The following is a 17,573-nucleotide window of genomic DNA, read 5'->3' on the forward strand; positions in this document are numbered from 1 at the left end:
AGCGCTGTGAACAGTCTCCTTATTTAAAAAAGGTAGAGGCACAGGAGAAGGTGCAGAAAAGATTTAAGGATGGTACCAGAACCAACAGGTTATAACCATCAGGAAAGGCTGAACAGACTGGGGCTCTTTGAAGATTGAGGGATGACCTGATAGATGTCTTATGAAAAGGTTTGATAGGATCGACGTAGAGAAGATGTTTCCACTTGTGAGGAGACCAGAACTAGGGGCCGTCAATATAAGATAGTCACGAATAAATCCAATCGGGAATTCAGGAGAGACTTCTTTACCCAGAGAGTGGTGAGAATGTGGAACTTGCTACCACAGGGAGTGGTTGAGGCGAATAGCAGAGATACATTTAAGGGGAAGCTGGATAAACACATGAGGGAGAAAGGAATTGAAGGAGATGCTGACAGGGTGAGATGAAGGAGGGTGGGAGGAGGCTCGTGTGAAGCACAAACACCGGCACGGACCAGTTGGCCTGTTTGTGTAAATTTGATGTAAATCTGCTGACTCAATAAATAAGCTGAGCATTCGACTTATTATTTTCTCCCCTCCCCTCTCTGTGTGTGCCACAAGCTGTACCCAGGTAGGCAGAGCAACTCGCCTCCACCACGCCCTTTGCCTGTGCTGTGGGCATACTGGTCGCTGGCAAGCAAGACTTGCATTTCTATAGCACCTTTCCTGACCTCAGGATGTCCCAAAGCGCTTTACCGTACATTTGAAGTATGGTCACTGTTGTAATTTAGAAAACACGGCAGCCAATTTGCGCACAGCAAGAGCCCACAAACAGCAACAGGATAATTTTTTTTAATGATGTTAGTTGAGGATAAATATTGGCCAGGACACCAGGGACAACTCCCCTGCTCTTCTTTGAATAGTGTCGTGGGATTTTTTAAGTCCACCTGAGAGGGTAAATGGGCCTCGGTTTAATGTCTCACCTGAAAGACGGCACCTCCGACAGTGCAGCACTCCCCCGGTACTGCACTGGGAGGGTCAGTCTGGATTTTGTGCTCAAGTCTGGAGTGGAGCTTGAACCCACGACCTTCTGCCCCCAGATGTCAGTCTAATAGGAACATAAACCAGAGTGAGAGTAACCAGCTGTCTACCCGCTTGTTCCTCTCTCCATCCAAATATCGATGGATGCAGGGAAAGGACGAAGCAGCAGGACGTGTGCTTCACCGTGTCAGGAGCAGCGCTAACGGGAGTGAATCCACTAGGGTACATGCAATGTAGCCACAGTCTGTGCTGGGCGAGACCGGACCCCCTCATCCGGGAGGTTAGGGAATTTCCAAGCTTGGCGAGGGACCGGAATGCTGGGTAGCAACAAGTTGAAAGGAGTGAGAGAGAAGAGGAGCCAACTGCGGGCATGGTGGTTGGAAGACACCAGGTTTGGGTTTCACAAGTCTAGGAGGAAGGTTAGACTGAGGGAGATGAGGAGCTCCACAATCTCCTGGTCCTGGGAAAGAATAGCTGGAGTGGGAGATAACTTAACCCAGTCAGGGGGGTGGGGGAGTGTGTGTCATTACCTCGTCCCTCCAGCAGTTCCCTCCCCTCCACCCCTGCCCCCAGTTTCCTCATTGCTCCCCGGGGAGTTTCCTCATGGCGGCTCTTGCGTCTGGTTCCGGGGCTCTTGTGATCAGTCAGAAACGCCGGCAGCATATTCTTCTCAATAAAAATGTTTTTCTTACAAAATCAGTTTTTTAAAATCTCATTTATTTTATGAATGTCTGTATTATATAAACAAAAAAAAAAACAAACCAGCCTCTGGACCAAAAGGTGCAAAAAAAAAATAGTTTCAAATGAAGGACTGTGACAGTTAAATCTGTCTGAGAGACCCCCGCCCCCCGCGGGCGAGCCTCTGACCGCCAGTGACCGCAGCAATTGCTCAGGTCTGTCTGACCCAGTCCAGTGACACAGACTTTAGTCCAGTGACACATGGGGTACTGTGAGCAGCAGTGACCCCCGAGATCGCCCGCCAGCACTGCCAGCAACAGAACCCCCATTTCTGATCGATTATATCATTGGCAGATGAGGTTATCTGGATATCTGGGGGTGGGGGGTTTGATTTAACCTAACCCGCCCCTTGGGAAACTGAGGGATGGGGGGGGGGGGTTGTGCATCCACCCGATTTAACTCTCTGTTGAAGTCTGTGGGGAGGAAGAACAAGCCGGGCGTAAAACGGGCGTTCCGTGCGAAAGCAGTGTCCACATTGCAGCTTACAACCTGAAGCTGGACCAGAGCAGGTAAAGATCTGGACTGAGACGGAGCCATGGCTCTGAGGCGATCTCAATGCCCACTGACTGAATTATAAACCCGACATCAATAACACATCCTCGACTCTCAGAAACAGGCAGCCGGCGGATCTCTCAACAGACATCGCGTTAAATGTGGCCCAACTACCGGGACTGGAGATTAACCACGAGTTAACCTTTAACTATCGGTGATCCATTAAACCTTTAGAGAAAAGGGCGCCTGCAACCAACGAGATTACCGCAGCTCAACTGTTCCCCAACACGGTGGGGGGAAATAAAGGGTCACAAATGGAACTCGATGTTTGGACAGTGCATCTGGACACTGGACCAGGACGGTCTGACCGGCTTGGTTACAAATAGCCGAGTACAGGAGCTGCTCTCTGTGCGGAGGCTGCACGGAGGTGGGCCCGGAGGGGAAGAGGAGAAACAACAGAATTAAAAGTGAAATGGCACCAGAAGAAGCCTCGTATCATAAAGTCCCAAATCCAAACTACCCCGAAACCCTGCTCAGCTTACCTGCCCTGGTACGAGCGCATCACTGCATAGTGAGCATTGTCCTCAGTAACTAAGGAGCAGTAGGCTGGCACTGACTTGCTGAATGACCCATTTGGCTTGTGTCTCTGTCAACAGTCAAACACCAGCTGTCAGAGGCCGATGGACCTGGGTCACAGCTTGTACCTCCACATCCTCCTCCCTCCGCTCCGCTCCCGCGTTCCTGGGACTATTTACCTGCATTGCAGCCTGGCTCTTGGCTCGGGTGGGTGGGGGTTTGTGATCAACACCAAACACTCCCACCTCGCCAACTGCTCGATCCCCGTTACTGTATCTGCGAAGCAGACACCAGCAGGGGCCAGGCGACACCAGCAGGGGCCAGGCGACACCAGCACACTTTGTTACAGATGATGTCATTGCGAGCGCAGTTTCTTTACTAAACCACAATTGATCACAAGGGGGTGGGGGGGGTGGGGCTGCGAACTTTGACCCCGTGCCTGGAGCCACTGCTGACCCCAGGCACGACAATCTCAGAAACCTGTCGCAAACCTCTCAGGCAGTGACCTTCCGGACAGTGACCTTCCGGACAGTGACCTCTCGGACAGTGACCTCTGTTGGGGGGGGAAAGAGAGTCTCCTTCCGGCAATTTCCCTGTCACAGTTCTAGATGGTTCTCTAGCGAAAACACAGAGTTACAGGAACCGTAAAAACAAATCACAGACCGAGGCAGAATATTTACAGCAATAATAAAATCCCTTTGCACATCAGCGGGTGAGGAAACCAAACGAGAGAGAGAGAGAGAGAGAGAAAGAACCAAAAAAAAAAAAAAAAAAAAAAATCGAAAACACAATGTCTGGAAGTCTTTCAGCCGAGTTCACTCTGTTAAAAAATAATTTTTGACTTTTCCCCCCCCCTCCCCACCTAACTTGGTATAAACTCTCCGTTCCCTCGGTTTCCGGCCTCACTTTTCGTAATAAAATTACTTCTATTCCCTCCCCACTGTCGCTTCTCAACTTGCATAAATCTGGATTGTACGAAAAGAAGATGATGAGAGGATCAGAAGGGCAAGTTGGCAGCATTGCCGGGTCCTGGGACAAAGCTGATGGGCGCGTCTAAAGACATGCTCCTCTGTCTCAACTGCTGAGGAAAGATCATGCCTTGGTGGGGTGGTGTCCCCAGCACCCCCACCTGCGGAGGCAGCATGTGTCCTGCCTGTCCGTACATCTCCCCCGACAGCGACAGGCTCCTCTGCTTGGCTTGCAGCATCATGTTCTGCTGGGCCATCAAGCTTTGCTGTGGAGACATGAGAACCTGGTGTAGGCTGTTGCCCATCAAGCCATGTTGGGTCGGCATACCTGTCCTTCCCATCATGGGCCCCGGTACCTGGCCCGGGTGGAATATGTGCATGCTCAGGCCCCTCTGCTGCTGCTGCTGTCCTGGGAGGTTGGCTCGGCTTGGGGGAGCCTGCTCCAGCATCATACTCTGAAGGTTCATGAGGTGAGGGTTGGAAGACGGAGCTTTCGACGCTTGGGGGTCGCCCTTGGGAAAATACTGGAGCGTGCTGCTGGGCCTCTCCGACGGAATGATGCGCGAGAGATTGAACTCCGGGATCCCACTGGCCGAGGGCCGGATTACGTCCTGTAGTTCCGGGTCGTTGAGCACGGATGCCACTCCAGAGAGCTGGTAGGCATCTCCCCCCGACCGGCTCGACACGTTCTTGGACATCAAGTGCGGAGGAGGAGGAGGAGGAGGTTGTTGTTGCTGTTGTTGTGGGGGGCCCGATCCGGCTGGGACCCCATGGGATGCCACGCCCTCTTCGTGCGGCATTCCCATCCCCGGGGGGTACACCTGTTGCATGCCGGAACCCGGGGACTGCAGGGGATTGTGGGATTGATGCTGCATCCGCTGGAGGACCATAGGGTTCTGAGGTAGCATCTGGGGACCACTGCCAGTCAACGGGCCACACGACTGCCCCAGCGAGTCCTGGGAGGGGTGCACCATCATGGGGCTCTGCACAGACATTCCAGGACCGTGCCCCTCGTGCAACGGGATGTTGGGCCCCATCAGTCCGGGGGACGACATCATGGGGGTCGGGGGTTCATGGGACAGGGGCTGCCCCACCATGCCCATTGCCAGGGGGCTGCTGGAAGATCCTGGTCCCACCACACTCTGCGGCACCAGGTGAGGATTCTGGCTCCCGCTCAGTCCTGCGAAGGAAATGAAAGAGACATGAGTCTCGAGTCCCGTTCCATATACCAGGAATCACAACAGCAACTTGCATTTATATAGCGCCTTTAACATAGTAAACATGTCCCAAGATGCTTCACAGGAGTGTAAATCAGAGAAAAATTGACACTGAGCCACATAAGGAGATATTAGGACAGGCGACCAAAATCTTGGTCAAAGAGGTAGGTTTTAAGGAGCGTCTTAAAGGAGGAGAGAGAGGCGGAGAGGTTTAGGGAGGGAATTTCAGAGCTGAGGGCCGAGGCAGCTGTAGGTGCGGCCACCAATGGTGGAGCGATGGCAAGAGGTCAGATTGAAGATCCCGCGGCACTATTTCGAAGAAGAGCAGGGGAGTTCTCCCCGGTGTCCTGGCCAATATTTATCCCTTGAACAGATTATCTGGTCATTATCACACTGCTGTTTGTGGGAGCTTGCTGTGCGCAATTAGGCTGCTGCGCTTCCTGCATTACAACAGTGACCACACTTCAAAAAGTGCTTCCTTGGCTGGAAAGCTGTTTGGGACGTCCTGAAGTGGTGAAAAGCGCAGTGGAAACGCAAGTTTTCTCTCTCGGCCTGGGGCTCACTTACCGGGGACGCTCGTGGGCTGAATCATTGTCATTGACCGCTCCGGGACCAGCTCATCGTCAGAGGTGGCGATGGTTTTAATCGCGTCGTGGTAAAGCGGGGTGGAGCTCGGCATGGCGTACTTGGACATCTGCGACATCATGAGCGAGAGGGGATTCTGGGAAGGCGTTGAATCCGGCGAGTTGTAAGGCAAGCCGGGGCCAGTGCGCGACACGGAGCCGCTCGGTCCTGGAGATCGAGAGAGGACAAAAAAAGTCACAATAATGTTCGCCCCCCGACCTGCTACAGCTGCACCCCTCTACAGTTAGAACCCAGAGCGACAAACAGGAAAAATTATATAAAAGTGAGGAAGATTATTAAGAGAAACGCTCTCTGGCATCATCAATCACTCCTCCCCCGAAGACACGGACCCTCACTGGGGTACAGTTCCACAGACACTGACTCTCACTGGGGTACAGTTCCACAGACACTGACTCTCACTGGGGTACAGTTCCACAGGCACTGACTCTCACTGGGGTACAGCTCCACAGGCACTGACCCTCACTGGGGTACAGTTCCACAGACACTGACTCTCACTGGGGTACAGTTCCCCAGGCACTGACTCTCACTGGGGTACAGTTCCACAGGCACCGACTCTCACTGGGGTACAGCTCCACAGGCACAGACCCTCACTGGGGTACAGTTCCACAGGCACTGACTCTCACTGGGGTACAGTTCCACAGACACTGACTCTCACTGGGGTACAGTTCCACAGACACTGACTCTCACTGGGGTACAGTTCCACAGACACTGACTCTCACTGGGGTACAGTTCCACAGGCACTGACTCTCACTGGGGTACAGTTCCACAGACACTGACGCTCACTGGGGTACAGTTCCACAGACAGTGACGCTCACTGGGGTATAGTTCCACAGACACTGACTCTCAGTGGGGTACAGTTCCACAGACACTGACTCTCAGTGGGACCTGGGCAATTTGTGAATGGAAACATGGAATGTTTTCATTGATAAAGGAATGCAAAATAAACACTAATAGACCGAGAACGGAAGAGACGCGAGTGAGACGGGTCCGAGCCTGTTTGAAGGGGTCTGGCGCTGATCACTCAGGGTGGGGCCAGGTGAGGTTTAACAATGTGACCCTCCCGGGGGTTTAAGGGGAGGAGCGATGGCTGCGGGAAAATATATACTCCACCCACCCTCAAATTAGGGAAACAAAATCACCGAGAATCAAAACCAACAACATCGCTCACACCTGGTGTCTACACGCTCTCCCTGGGGCGAGGGGCGGTACTGAGTCACACACACCTGGTACCACCCGAGATAGTCTGATCTCAGCGCCATAGCAGTTGGGGAGGGGGGGGGGGCCAGATTTCTGCCCCTGATCCCAATCCAGCAACTTCTGCCAAAACATTCTTGTGCAGGACGGGATCGGGAAGTGGCTGCGTGTTGATCCCCGCCCCCCCCAATCACGTGGCTGACACCCCAGGTGCTCGGTATCTGCTGAACTGCCCCTTCCAGTGTCAGCTGTGGATCAGTGGGTAGCACACTCGCCTCTGAGTCAGAAGGCTGTGGGTTCAAGTCCCACTCCAGAGACTTGAGCACCTAAAGCTAGGCTGACACTGCAGTGCAGTGCTGAGCGAGTGCGGCACTGTTGGAGGTGCCGTTAAACCGAAGCCCCGTCTGCTCTCTCAGGTGGACGTAAAAGATCCCATGGCACCATTTCAAAGAAGAGCTCTCCCTGGTGTCCTGGCCAATATTTATCGCTCAATCAACATAACAAAAAAACAGATTATCCGGTCATTACCACATTGCAGTTTGTGGGAGCTTGCTGTGCACAAATTGGCTGCCGCGTTTCCCACATTACAACAGTGACCACACTTCAAAAAGTACTTCATTGGCTGTAAAGCACTTTGGGACGTCCAGTGGTCGTGAAAGACGCTATAGAAATGCAAGTCTTTCTTTCCCCTCCCCAGGGGGAAATCAGCAGCAGCCAGAGGAACTTAATTTTGAAATAAATCTAAGAATCGAACAGGTGGGGTGGGGAAAATTGGAAAAGAGCGTCGGCCACACCTTTCCCACTGTCAATAATTTTTTTTAGAATAGATAAATGAAAGGAAACACTATTTTTCTCCTGGGTTTGCTCCCAGCAGTGTCCAGGAGAATTCCAGGAGGCTCCAGGATAGTCCTGGAGGATGGGTCACCCAAGTGACGAGGTGTCTGCAGTGAGTGGGGTCAGAGACCCAGCGCTGGGGCTGCGGAGAGCCAGACATCTTTAGTGGGAGACGGCACCATCTAGTGGGCACTGCCGTAAACTGTCAGACCAAACCTCCGTCACCCTGACAACAGCAGCGAGGCCTGGCATCCGAGAACAGTCCAACTGCTCACCCGCACCCTCGTCTGGCCAGCTGAGAAACAGCAAACCTGATCGAGGTCTTCAGAATAATGCCGGGGGTTTGATGGGGTCGATGTAGAGAAGATGTTTCCACTTGTGGGGGAGACCAGAACTGGGGGCCATAAATATAAGATAGTCAGTAATAAATCCTGCAGGGAATTCAGGAGAAACTTCTTCACTGGGAGAGTGGTGAGAATGTGGAACTCGCTACCACAGGGAGTGGTGGAGGCGAAGAGCATGGATGCATTTAAGGGGAAGCTCGATAAACACACGAGGGATAAAGGAATAGGATATGCTGATAGGGTGAGATGAAGAGGGGTGGGAGGCTCGTGTGGGGGGATATGGGGCAAAGGCAGTGGATGGAGTTAGGTCACAGATCAGCCATGATCTCATTGAATGGCGGAACAGGCTCGAGGAGCTAACTGGCCTCCTCCTGTTCCCGCGAATGGCCTGTTTCTGTGCTGTTACTTCTATGTACATAATACTCGGGACTTCACACCTTCCGCCAAGGAGCACAAAATTAATGGGGGGGGGGGGGGAATAATTTGGCGAAATGTGTAAAACTGCGGAGTGGGTGAGACTGCTGGATGATGCAGGTCACTCAATGATTGCCGAAAAAATACGCCCCCCACTTTCCTCACCTTGCTCAATGGTTCCCATTGGGGCAGAAGAGGTCAAGCCCATTGGCTGTTTGCCCTGGCTGATTACGGGGCTCGGGAGGGTGGTCTTGGGCGAGGAGGTCCATCCTGGAGAGGCGACGGACATTGACGGCGACTTCAGCCGGCTGGGGGAGTTGGCTGGAGAGCGGACAGGAAGCGAGGAGCTCATGACCTGCGGAGACTTGATGGGAGCAGAGGCGTTAGCGGAGGTCAAGCTCGCCAGCTGAGATGGCGTCTGAGGGGACTTGAGATTGGCGGATGGAGAACTGACCAGAGGAGAGTGAACCTGGCTGATGGTCGGTGACTTCAGGTGACCCATGCCCGGAGAGTTCATCTGATTGATGTTGATGGTGAGGTCAGAGGGTCGCCGGCCGAGTCCCCTTTGGGCTGCTGGAAGCATCGCGCTCACGTTACCGTGGTTACTGGATTGATTTGAAGCGGGGGCCATTTGCATGTGGCTGAGTCTGGCTGTGCTGCTCATGCTGTTTATCGGCATGGGGCTTTGTTCAGGACTAAACATCTCCCCAGGATTCCCCATGCTGTTAACTTCCTGAGACATAGTGGAATAATGTCCTTGCCCAGCAGGAAAACCCTGTTGTCCGTGATTTGGGAACTGCGACTGCATCAACATTTTCTGAGGGTCGCCCATCAGCACACTGCCATTTTGCGCTCTGACTCTCGCCATCTCTTCTGGGGTCAAAACCTGATGCGATATCATTTCCTGTGCCCTCATCTTCTGTGACATCATCATCTGTTGTTGGGGTGTCATCTGGACATTGAGATTCATGTTCATGTTCATATTTACATTCATGTTCATATTGACGTTACCGGGAGCCAGTGAGGTGTCCATATCACGCATGGGTCCTGCCTGCCCCAAGGGCGGGCTCAACATTCCCCTCGACCCAACAAAGTCCAACCCCATTGGGTTTGCACTTACATTATCTCCAGGCAACTGGCCGGGAAACATCCCGGAGATGGCTCCCGGCTCCATCTGTCTCTGTGCCTGCATCATCCGCTCCATCTCCATCCCTTGAGTCATCCCACTCATGCTGCTGGTGTTGTTCAGACCCAGTGGCCGCTGCATCCCCATCGACCTCTTTTCCATCAACTGCTGCCTCAACAACTCTTCCCTGGCCCTCGGGTTCATGAACCTTTCGGGATCTCCCTGGCTAGGATGGTACGGCATCCCTCCCTGAGGGAAGCTCCCTCCCCCCGCCATGGGCGACATGTCATCTGGCCAGGCCATCCCAGGACGGACGGGCCTCTGCATCGGATTCATGGCACCCAAAGCCTCCATTGGGATGTTCTGCATTCCTCCGTATCCACCAACCCTCTGCATTTGGTTGCTGGGAAACCTGGGGCCGGAGAAAGGGGCAGTTCCTCGGGGTTGCATAGAATCGGGAACCTCCATGGGGCTGGTGAAGCGGTTCCCCATTCCCGATGGCCACTGGTCTCCAGCCTTGCTGTGGTAGGGAGGGGGAGGTCCTCGCACCATCATCCCCCCCATGGGCCTCTGCATCATCATTTCCTGCATTGTCCTTTGTTGAACCACGGCTTGCTCCTGTTTCCTCCTTTTCTCCTCGTAAAAGTCTTCCTGAAGCTTCCTCCAGGCCACCTGTTCTGGAGTCAGGTTCTCCTGGTTGACTGGATTCATCATCATGCTAACCTGCTGCCCCACTGGATCATGCTGCATTACCTCCTGATGATGCATAGGCTCGTGCTCCATATTTGGCCCCTCAACCCCGGCCAAAGTCTGTGCCTGGGAAATCATGGACTGTAAAGGCTCCTCCGGCTTCTTCATGACCTGTTGTCCATCCCCTTGCCCATTGGGGCCACAGTTGCCTTTCATAGAAAACTCATTCTCACTGCGCAGCAAGAGCCTCTCGATGTCCCTCAGAGTCTGCAAGGAACGTTCTCGGTGTTCCAACTGCTCTTTGGACAGCCCTTCAGTGTTGGGGTGCAGGTTCATGACTAGCGACCCATTCCCATTCGGATTGGCCGGCTCCCCACTCGCTCCATTGGCCGGATCTCCGCCCGGAACACCCTGCAGCGGGTTAGCAGCTGTGTTGCCGATGTTGGGGTGACTGTTCCCCGGCTGAGTACCGGCTCCACCGTTGCTCTCCATCGATTTGGGACCAATGTCGGAGTGCATGGGTTCACTTCCGGATCCGCCCTCCTGAGGCAGCGAGCTGGGGGGCTGCAGGCACGGCTGGGGCTGGGGAGTGCGGGCTGGCGGGGTGTTGAGTGACAGCTGCTCTTGAAGTCCAGGTCCTTTCTGAGGGGCGAGGGCGGCCTGTCGGTGAGAGGAAAGAAAGAAGTTATTCCCTATTTCCAGCACTTCATTCTAAACCATCCCAGCTGCACTCAGCCCTCCTCAAACCCACACACACCAGGTGCACAAAAGCGCTGGTGAACATAATTCACCGGCAGAATCTTTTCACGACCATTCTCCATTCAAACAACTCCAAACCTTACCGTGTCCAACAAATGGAGGCCAGGGCGAAACAAAGACTGAATCCTCGCCCACGGGGAACCAAACCATCTCGCGCTCTCTCGCCCTCGCGCTCTCTCTCTCACCCTCGCTCTCCCTCTCTCGCCCTCGCTGTGCGCGCGCGCTCTCTCTCTTGCCCTCGCGCTCTCTCTCTCGCCCTCGCGCGCGCTCTCTCTCTCGCACCGCTTGCGCAAGCGCGCTCTCTCTCGCCCTCGCTCGCGCGCTCTCTCTCGCCCTCGCTCTCGCGCTCTCTCTCTCGCGCGCGCCCTCGCGCTCTCTCTCGCCCCTCGCGCTCTGCGCGCGCGCTCTCTCTCGCCCTCGCGCTCTCTCTCGCTCTCGCTCTCGCGCGCTCTCTCTCGCTCTCGCCCTCGCGCTCTCTCTCGCTCTCGCCCTCGCGCGCTGCGCTCTCTCTCGCCCACAGCGCGCTCTCTCTCGCCCTCGCAGCGCGCGCTCTCTCTCGCTCTCGCGCGTGCGCTCTCTCTCTCGCCCCTCGCTAGCGCGCGCTCTCTCTCTCGCCCTCCTGCGCGCGCTCTCTCTCGCTCTCGCCCTCGCTGCGCGCGCTCTCTCTCGCCCTCGCCCTCGCAGCGCAGCGCGTCTCTCTCTCGCCCTCGCCCTCGCGCAGCAGCGCGCTCTCTCTCGCCCTCGCCTCGCTCTTCGCGCTCTCTCTCGCCCTCGCTCTGCCTCGCTCGCGCCGCGCTCCTCTCTCGCCCTCTCGCGCTCTCTCTTGCCCCGCGCGCTCTCTCTCGCCCTCGCCCTCGCGCTCTCCTCTCTCGCCCTCGCGCGCGCAGCTCTCTCTCGCTCGCTGCGCACTTAGCCTTCGCACGCGCGCTCTCTCGCCTCTCGCGCACGCGCGCTCTCTCGCCCCTCGCGCTCTCTCTCTCGCCCTCTCGCCCTCGCGCAGCGCGCTCGCTCTCTCTCGCTCTCGCCCTCAGCGCGCTCTCTCTCGCTCTCGCCCTCGCAGCGCTGCGCAGCGCTCTCTCTCGCCTTCGCCCTCGCGCTCTCTCTCGCCCCTCGCGCTCTCTCTCGCTCTCGCCCTCGCTCGCTGCGCTCTGCGCTCTCTCGCTCTCGCCTCGCGCTCGCTCGCGCTCTCTCTCGCTCTCGCCCTCGCGCGCGCTCTCTCTCGCTCTCTCTCTCGCCCTCGCGCTCTCTCTCGCTCTCGCCCTCGCGCTCTCTCTCGCCTTGGCCCTCGCGCTCAGCTCTCTCGCCCTCGCGCTCTCTCTCGCTCTCGCCCTCGCGCGCTCGCGCGCTCTCTCTCTCGCTCTCGCGCTCTCTCTCGCGCGCAGCGCGCTCTCTCTCGCTCTCGCTGCAGCGCGCGCTCTCTCTCGCTCTCGCCCTCTCGCAGGCTGCGCGCTCTCTCTCGCTCTCGCCCTCGCTCTCTCTCTCGCCCTCGCGCTCTCTCTCGCCCTCGCCCTCGCGCTCTCCTCTCGCCCTCGCGCGCACGCCTCTCTCTCGCCCTCGCGCGCTGCGCTCTCTCTCTCTCTCGCCCTCTGCGCGCTGCGCTCTCTCTCGCCCTCGCGCTCTCTCGCGCAGCGCTCTCTCGCCCTCGCTCTCTCTCTCGCCCTCGCGCGCTCTCTCTCGCGCCCTCGCTCTCTCTCGCCCTCGCTCTCTCTCGCCTCCTCTCGCTCGCGCTCTCTGCTCTCGCTCTCTCGCTCTCGCGCTCCTCGCTCTCGCCTCTCGCGCTCTCTCTCGCTCTCGCGCTCTCGCTCTCTCTCGCTCTCGCCCTCAGCGCGCTCTCTCTCTCTCGCCCTCGCGCGCTCTCTCTCGCTCTCGCCCTCGCTCTCGCTCTCTCGCCCTCGCGCGCTCTCTATCGCTCGCGCTCTCTCTCGCTCGCGCGCTCTCTCTCGCCCGCGCGCTCTCTCGCCCGCCTCTCTCGCTCTCTCGCCTCTGCGCGCGCGCTCTCTCTCGCCCTCGCGCGCTCATCTCTCTCGCCCTCGCGCCGCGCTCTCTCTCTCGCTCTCGCCCTCGCGCTCTCTCTCGCTCTCTCGCCTCGCTCTCGCCTCGCGCTCTCTCTCGCTCTCGCCCTCGCGCTCTCGCTCGCTCTCGCCTCTCGCGCTCAGCGCGCTCTCTCTCGCTCTCGCCCTCGCTGCTCAGCGCTCTCTCTCTCGCCCTCGCGCTCTCTCTCGCCCTCTCGCCCTCGCGCTCTCTCTTGCCCCGCGCGCTCTCGCCCTCGCTGCGCGCGCCCTCGCGCTCTCTCTCGCCCTCGCTGCGCAGCGCGCTCTCTCTCTCGCCCTCGCGCGCGCGCTCTCTCTCTCGCTCCGCGCGCTCTCTCTCGCTCTCGCCCTCGCTGCGCAGCGCTCTCTCTCGCCTCGCCCTCGCGCGCGCTCTCTCTAGCTCTCGCCCTCGCGCGCGCTCTCTCGCCCTCGCGCGCTCTCTCTCGCTCTCGCCCTCGCGCGCAGCGCTCTCTCTCGCTCTCGCTCGCTAGCTCTCGCTCAGCGCGCGCGCTCTCTCTCGCCTCTCGCTCCTCGAGCGCGCGCTCTCTCTCGCTCTCGCCCTCGCGCGCAGCGCTCTCTCTCGCTCTCGCGCTCTCTCTCGCCTTGGCCCTCGCGCTCTCTCTCGCGCGCGCGCTCTCTCTCGCTCTCGCGCAGCGCGCTCTCTCGCTCTCTCTCGCCCTCGCGCTCTCTCTCGCCCTCGCCCGCGCGCTCTCTCTCGCCCTCGCCCGCGCGCTCTCTCTCGCCCTCGCGCGCGCTCTCTCTCTCTCGCCCTCGCGCGCGCTCTCTCTCTCGCCCTCGCAGCGCTCTCTCTCTCGCCCTCGCGCTCTCTCGCCTCGCTCTCTCTCTCGCCCTCGCGCGCTCTCTCTCGCGCCCTCGCTCTCTCTCGCCCTCTCTCTCGCACTCGCGCGCGCTCTCGCTCGCTCTCTCAGCCCGCTCTCTCTCGCCTCTCGCGCGCTCCGCGCGCTCTCTCTCGCTCGCCTCGCGCGCAGCTCTCTCTCGCTCGCCTCGCGCGCGCAGCGCTCTCTCTCGCTCTCGCCCTCGCGCGCGCGCTCTCTCTCGCTCTCGCCCTCGCGCAGCGCAGCGCTCTCTCTCGCTCTCGCCCTCTCGCTCTCTCTCGCCCTCGCGCGCGCAGCGCTCTCTCTCGCTCTCGCCCTCGCGCGCTCTCTCTCGCTCTCGCCCTCGCGCGCTCTGCGCGCGCGCTCTCTCTCGCCCTCGCAGCGCTGCGCTCTCTCTCGCCCTCGCGCTCCTCGCTCTCTCTCTCGCTCTCTCTCGCCTCTCGCCTCGCACGCGCTCTCTCTCTCGCTCTCGCCTCTCGCGCGCGCTCTCTCTCGCTCTCGCCCTCGCGCGCGCGCTCTCTCTCGCTCTCGCCCTCGCTCCAGCGCGCTCTCTCTCGCTCTCGCCATCGCGCGCGCGCTCTCTCTCTCGCTCTCGCCCTCGCGAGCGCGCTCTCTCTCGCCCTCGCGCTCTCTCTCGCCCTCGCGCTGCGCTCTCTCTCGCCCTCGCAGCGCGCGCGCTCTCTCTCTCGCTCTCGCCTCGCAGCGCGCTCTCTAGCTCTCGCTCTCGCGCGCGCTCTCTCTCGCCCTCGCGCTCTCTCTCGCTCTCGCCCTCGCGCAGCGCTCTCTCTCGCCTCGCGCAGCGCTGCGCTCTCTCTCGCTCTCGCCCTCGCGCTCTCGCTCTCGCTCTCGCTCTCTCTCGCCCTCGCGCGCGCGCTCTCTCTCGCCCTCGCCCTCGCGCTCTCTCTCGACCTCGCCTCGCGCTCTCTCTCGCCCTCGCAGCGCGCGCTGCGCTCTCTCTCGCCTCGCGCGCTCTCTCTCTCTCGCCCTCGCGCGCGCTCTCTCTCTCGCCCTCGCAGCGCGCTCTCTCTCTCTCGCCCTCGCGCTCTCTCTCGCTCGCCCTCGCGCGCTCACTCTCTCGCCTCGCTCTCGCCCTCGCGCGCTCTCTCTCTCGCCTCGCTCTCTCTCGCTCTCTCTCGCACTCGCAGCGCGCGCGCTCTCTCTCTCGCTCTCGCCCTCGCGCTCTCTCTCGCTCTCGCCCTCGCGCTCTCTCTCGCGCCTCTCGCGCTCTCGCTCTCGCTCTCTCTCGCCCTCGCGCTCTCTCTCGCTCTCGCCCGCTCTCTCTCGCTCTCGCGCTCCTCTCTCTCGCCCTCGCGCGCTCTCTCTCGCCGCTCTCTCTCGCCTCGCGCACGCGCAGCGCGCTCTCTCTCGCCCTCGCGCTCTCTCTCGCCTCGCGCGCGCTCTCTCTCGCTCGCCTCTCTCTCGCCTCTCGCTCGCGCGCTCGCTCTCTCTCGCTCCGCCTCGCGCGCGCGCTCTCTCTCGCCCTCGCGCTCTCTCTCGCTCTCGCCCTCGCGCGCGCTCTCTCTCGCTCTCGCCCTCGCTGCGCGCGCTCTCTCTCGCTCTCGCCCTCGCGCTCTCTCTCGCTCTCGCCCTCGCGAGCGCTCTCTCTCGCCCTCGCGCGCAGCGCTGCCTCGCGCTCTCTCTCTCGCCCTCGCGCGCTCTCTCTCGCCCTCGCGCTCTCTCTCGCTCTCGCCCTCGCGCTCTCTCTCGCCCTCGCGCCTCTCGCTCTCTCTCGCGCCCTCTCTCGCCCTCGCGCGCTCTCTCTCGCTCTCGCCCTCGCGCGCGCTCTCTCTCTCGCCTCTCGCGCTGCGCTCTCTCTCGCTCTCGCCCTCGCTCGCGCGCGCTCTCTCTCGCTCTCGCCGCGCGCTCTCTCTCGCTCTCGCCCTCGGCGCGCGTCTCTCTCGCTCTCGCCTCTCGCGCGCTCGCGCTCTCTCTCGCCCTCGCGCAGCGCTCTCTCTCGCTCCTCGCGCTCTCGCCCTCGCGCTCTCTCTCGCTCTCGCCCTCGCGCTCTCTCTCGCTCTCGCCCTCGCGGCTCTCTCTCGCTCTCGCCCTCGCGCTCTCTCTCGCTCTCGCGCGCGCAGCGCTCTCTCTCTCTCGCCCTCGCGCTCTCGCCCTCGCGCGCGCGCTCTCTCTCGCCCTCGCCCTCGCGCTCTCTCGCCCTCGCGCGCTCTCTCTCGCCTCGCGCGCTCTCTCTAGCTCTCGCCCTCTCGCCTCGCGCGCTCGCTCTCTCGCCTTCGCCCTCGCGCTCTCTCTCGCTCTCGCCCTCGCCGCGCGCTCTCTCTCTCGCTCTCGCCCTCGCGCGCGCGCTCTCTCTCGCTCTCGCCTTCGCAGCGCTCTCTCGCCCTCGCGCTCTCTCTCGCCTTGGCCCTCGCGCTCTCTCTCGCTCTCGCGCGCGCTCTCTCGCTCTCGCCCTCGCGCTCTCTCTCGCTCTCGCTCTCGCCCTCGCCCTCGCGCTCTCTCTCGCTCTCGCTGCGCCGCGCGCTCTCTCTCGCTCTCTCGCCCTCGCGCGCGCGCGCTCTCTCTCGCCCTCGCCCGCGCGCTCTCTCTCGCCCCTCGCTGCGCGCGCTGTCTCTCTCTCGCCCTCGCAGCGCGCGCTCTCTCGCGCGCGCTCTCTCTCTCTCGCCCTCGCGCTCTCTCGCCCTCGCTCTCTCTCTCGCGCCCTCGCTCTCTCTCGCTCTCTCTCGCCCTCGCGCGCTCTCTCTAGCTCTCGCCCTCGCGTGCGCGCTCTCTCGCCTTCGCCCTCGCGCGCGCTCTCTCTCGCCCTCGCAGGCGCGCTCTCTCTCTCGCCCTCGCGCGCGCTCTCTCTCGCTCTCGCCCTCGCGCGCGCTCGCTCTCTCTCTCGCTCTCGCCTTCGCGCGCCGCGCGCGCTCTCGACCTCGCGCTCTCTCGCCTTGCCCTCGCGCTCTCTCTCGCTCTCGCTCTCTCTCTCGCCCTGCGCCTCGCGCTCTCTCTCGCCCTCGCGCTCTCTCGCTCTCGCGCGCTCTCTCTCGCTCTCGCCCTCGCGCGCTCTCTCTCGCTCTCGCGCGCTCTCTCTCGCTCTCACCTCGCGCGCGCGCTCTCTCTCGCCTCTCGCGCTCTCTCTCGCCCTCGCCCGCGCGCTCTCTCTCGCCCTCGCGCGCTGCGCTCTCTCTCTCGCCCTCGCGCGCGCGCTCTCTCTCGCCCTCGCGCTCTCTCTCTCGCCTCTCGCCGCTCTCTCGCCTCTCGCTCTCTCTCTCTCGCGCCTCGCTCTCTCTCGCCCTCGCGCGCTCTCTCTCGCTCTCTCTCTCGCCCTCGCAGCGCTCTCTCTCGCCCTCGCGTCGCTCTCTCGCGCTCTCTCTCGCCCGCGCGCGCAGCGCTCTCTCTCGCTCGCCCTCGCTCTCGCTCTCGCGCGCGCGCGCTCTCTCTCGCTCTCGCGCGCTCTCTCTCGCCCCTCGCGCGCGCTCGCTCTCGCCCTCGCCGCGCGCGCTCTCTCTCTCTCCCCTCGCGCGGCGCGCTGCGCGCGCTCGCTCTCTCCTCTCGCCCTCGCGCGCGCGCCTCGCTCTCTCCTCGCCCTCGCCGCGCGCGCTCGCTCTCTCTCGCCCCTCGCGCGCGCGCTCTCTCTCTCTCGCGCGCTCGCTCTCTCTCGCCCTCGCGCTCGCTCTCTCTCGCCCGCGCGCTCGCTCTCTCTCGCCCTCGCCCTCGCGCTCGCTCTCTCTCGCCCTCGCCCGCGCGCTCGCTCTCGCCCTCGCGCTCGCTCTC

At 60.7% G+C, this 17,573-nt stretch overlaps 1 protein-coding gene across 1 annotated transcript in view; it reads right to left on the reverse strand.

Annotated features, from left to right (window-relative positions):
- Positions 1–835: 835 nt before the first annotated feature.
- Positions 836–17,573, reverse strand: part of bcl9l (bcl9 like) — a 175,752-nt gene continuing 159,014 nt past the window's right edge. Inside the window, exons 5-7 of the mRNA XM_085968219.1 lie at positions 8,584–10,945; positions 5,555–5,779; positions 836–4,950 (exon numbers count right to left, since the gene is read on the reverse strand). Coding sequence (XP_085824345.1) covers positions 3,800–4,950; positions 5,555–5,779; positions 8,584–10,945 — 3,738 coding nt within the window. The 3' untranslated portion in view covers positions 836–3,799. The remainder of the gene's footprint in view (positions 4,951–5,554; positions 5,780–8,583; positions 10,946–17,573) is intronic.

The sequence above is a fragment of the Somniosus microcephalus genome, chromosome 26 (assembly GCF_052327205.1).
Source record: "Somniosus microcephalus isolate GS21.2 chromosome 26, FLI_Smic_1.0, whole genome shotgun sequence".
Taxonomy (NCBI): Eukaryota; Metazoa; Chordata; class Chondrichthyes; order Squaliformes; family Somniosidae; genus Somniosus; species Somniosus microcephalus.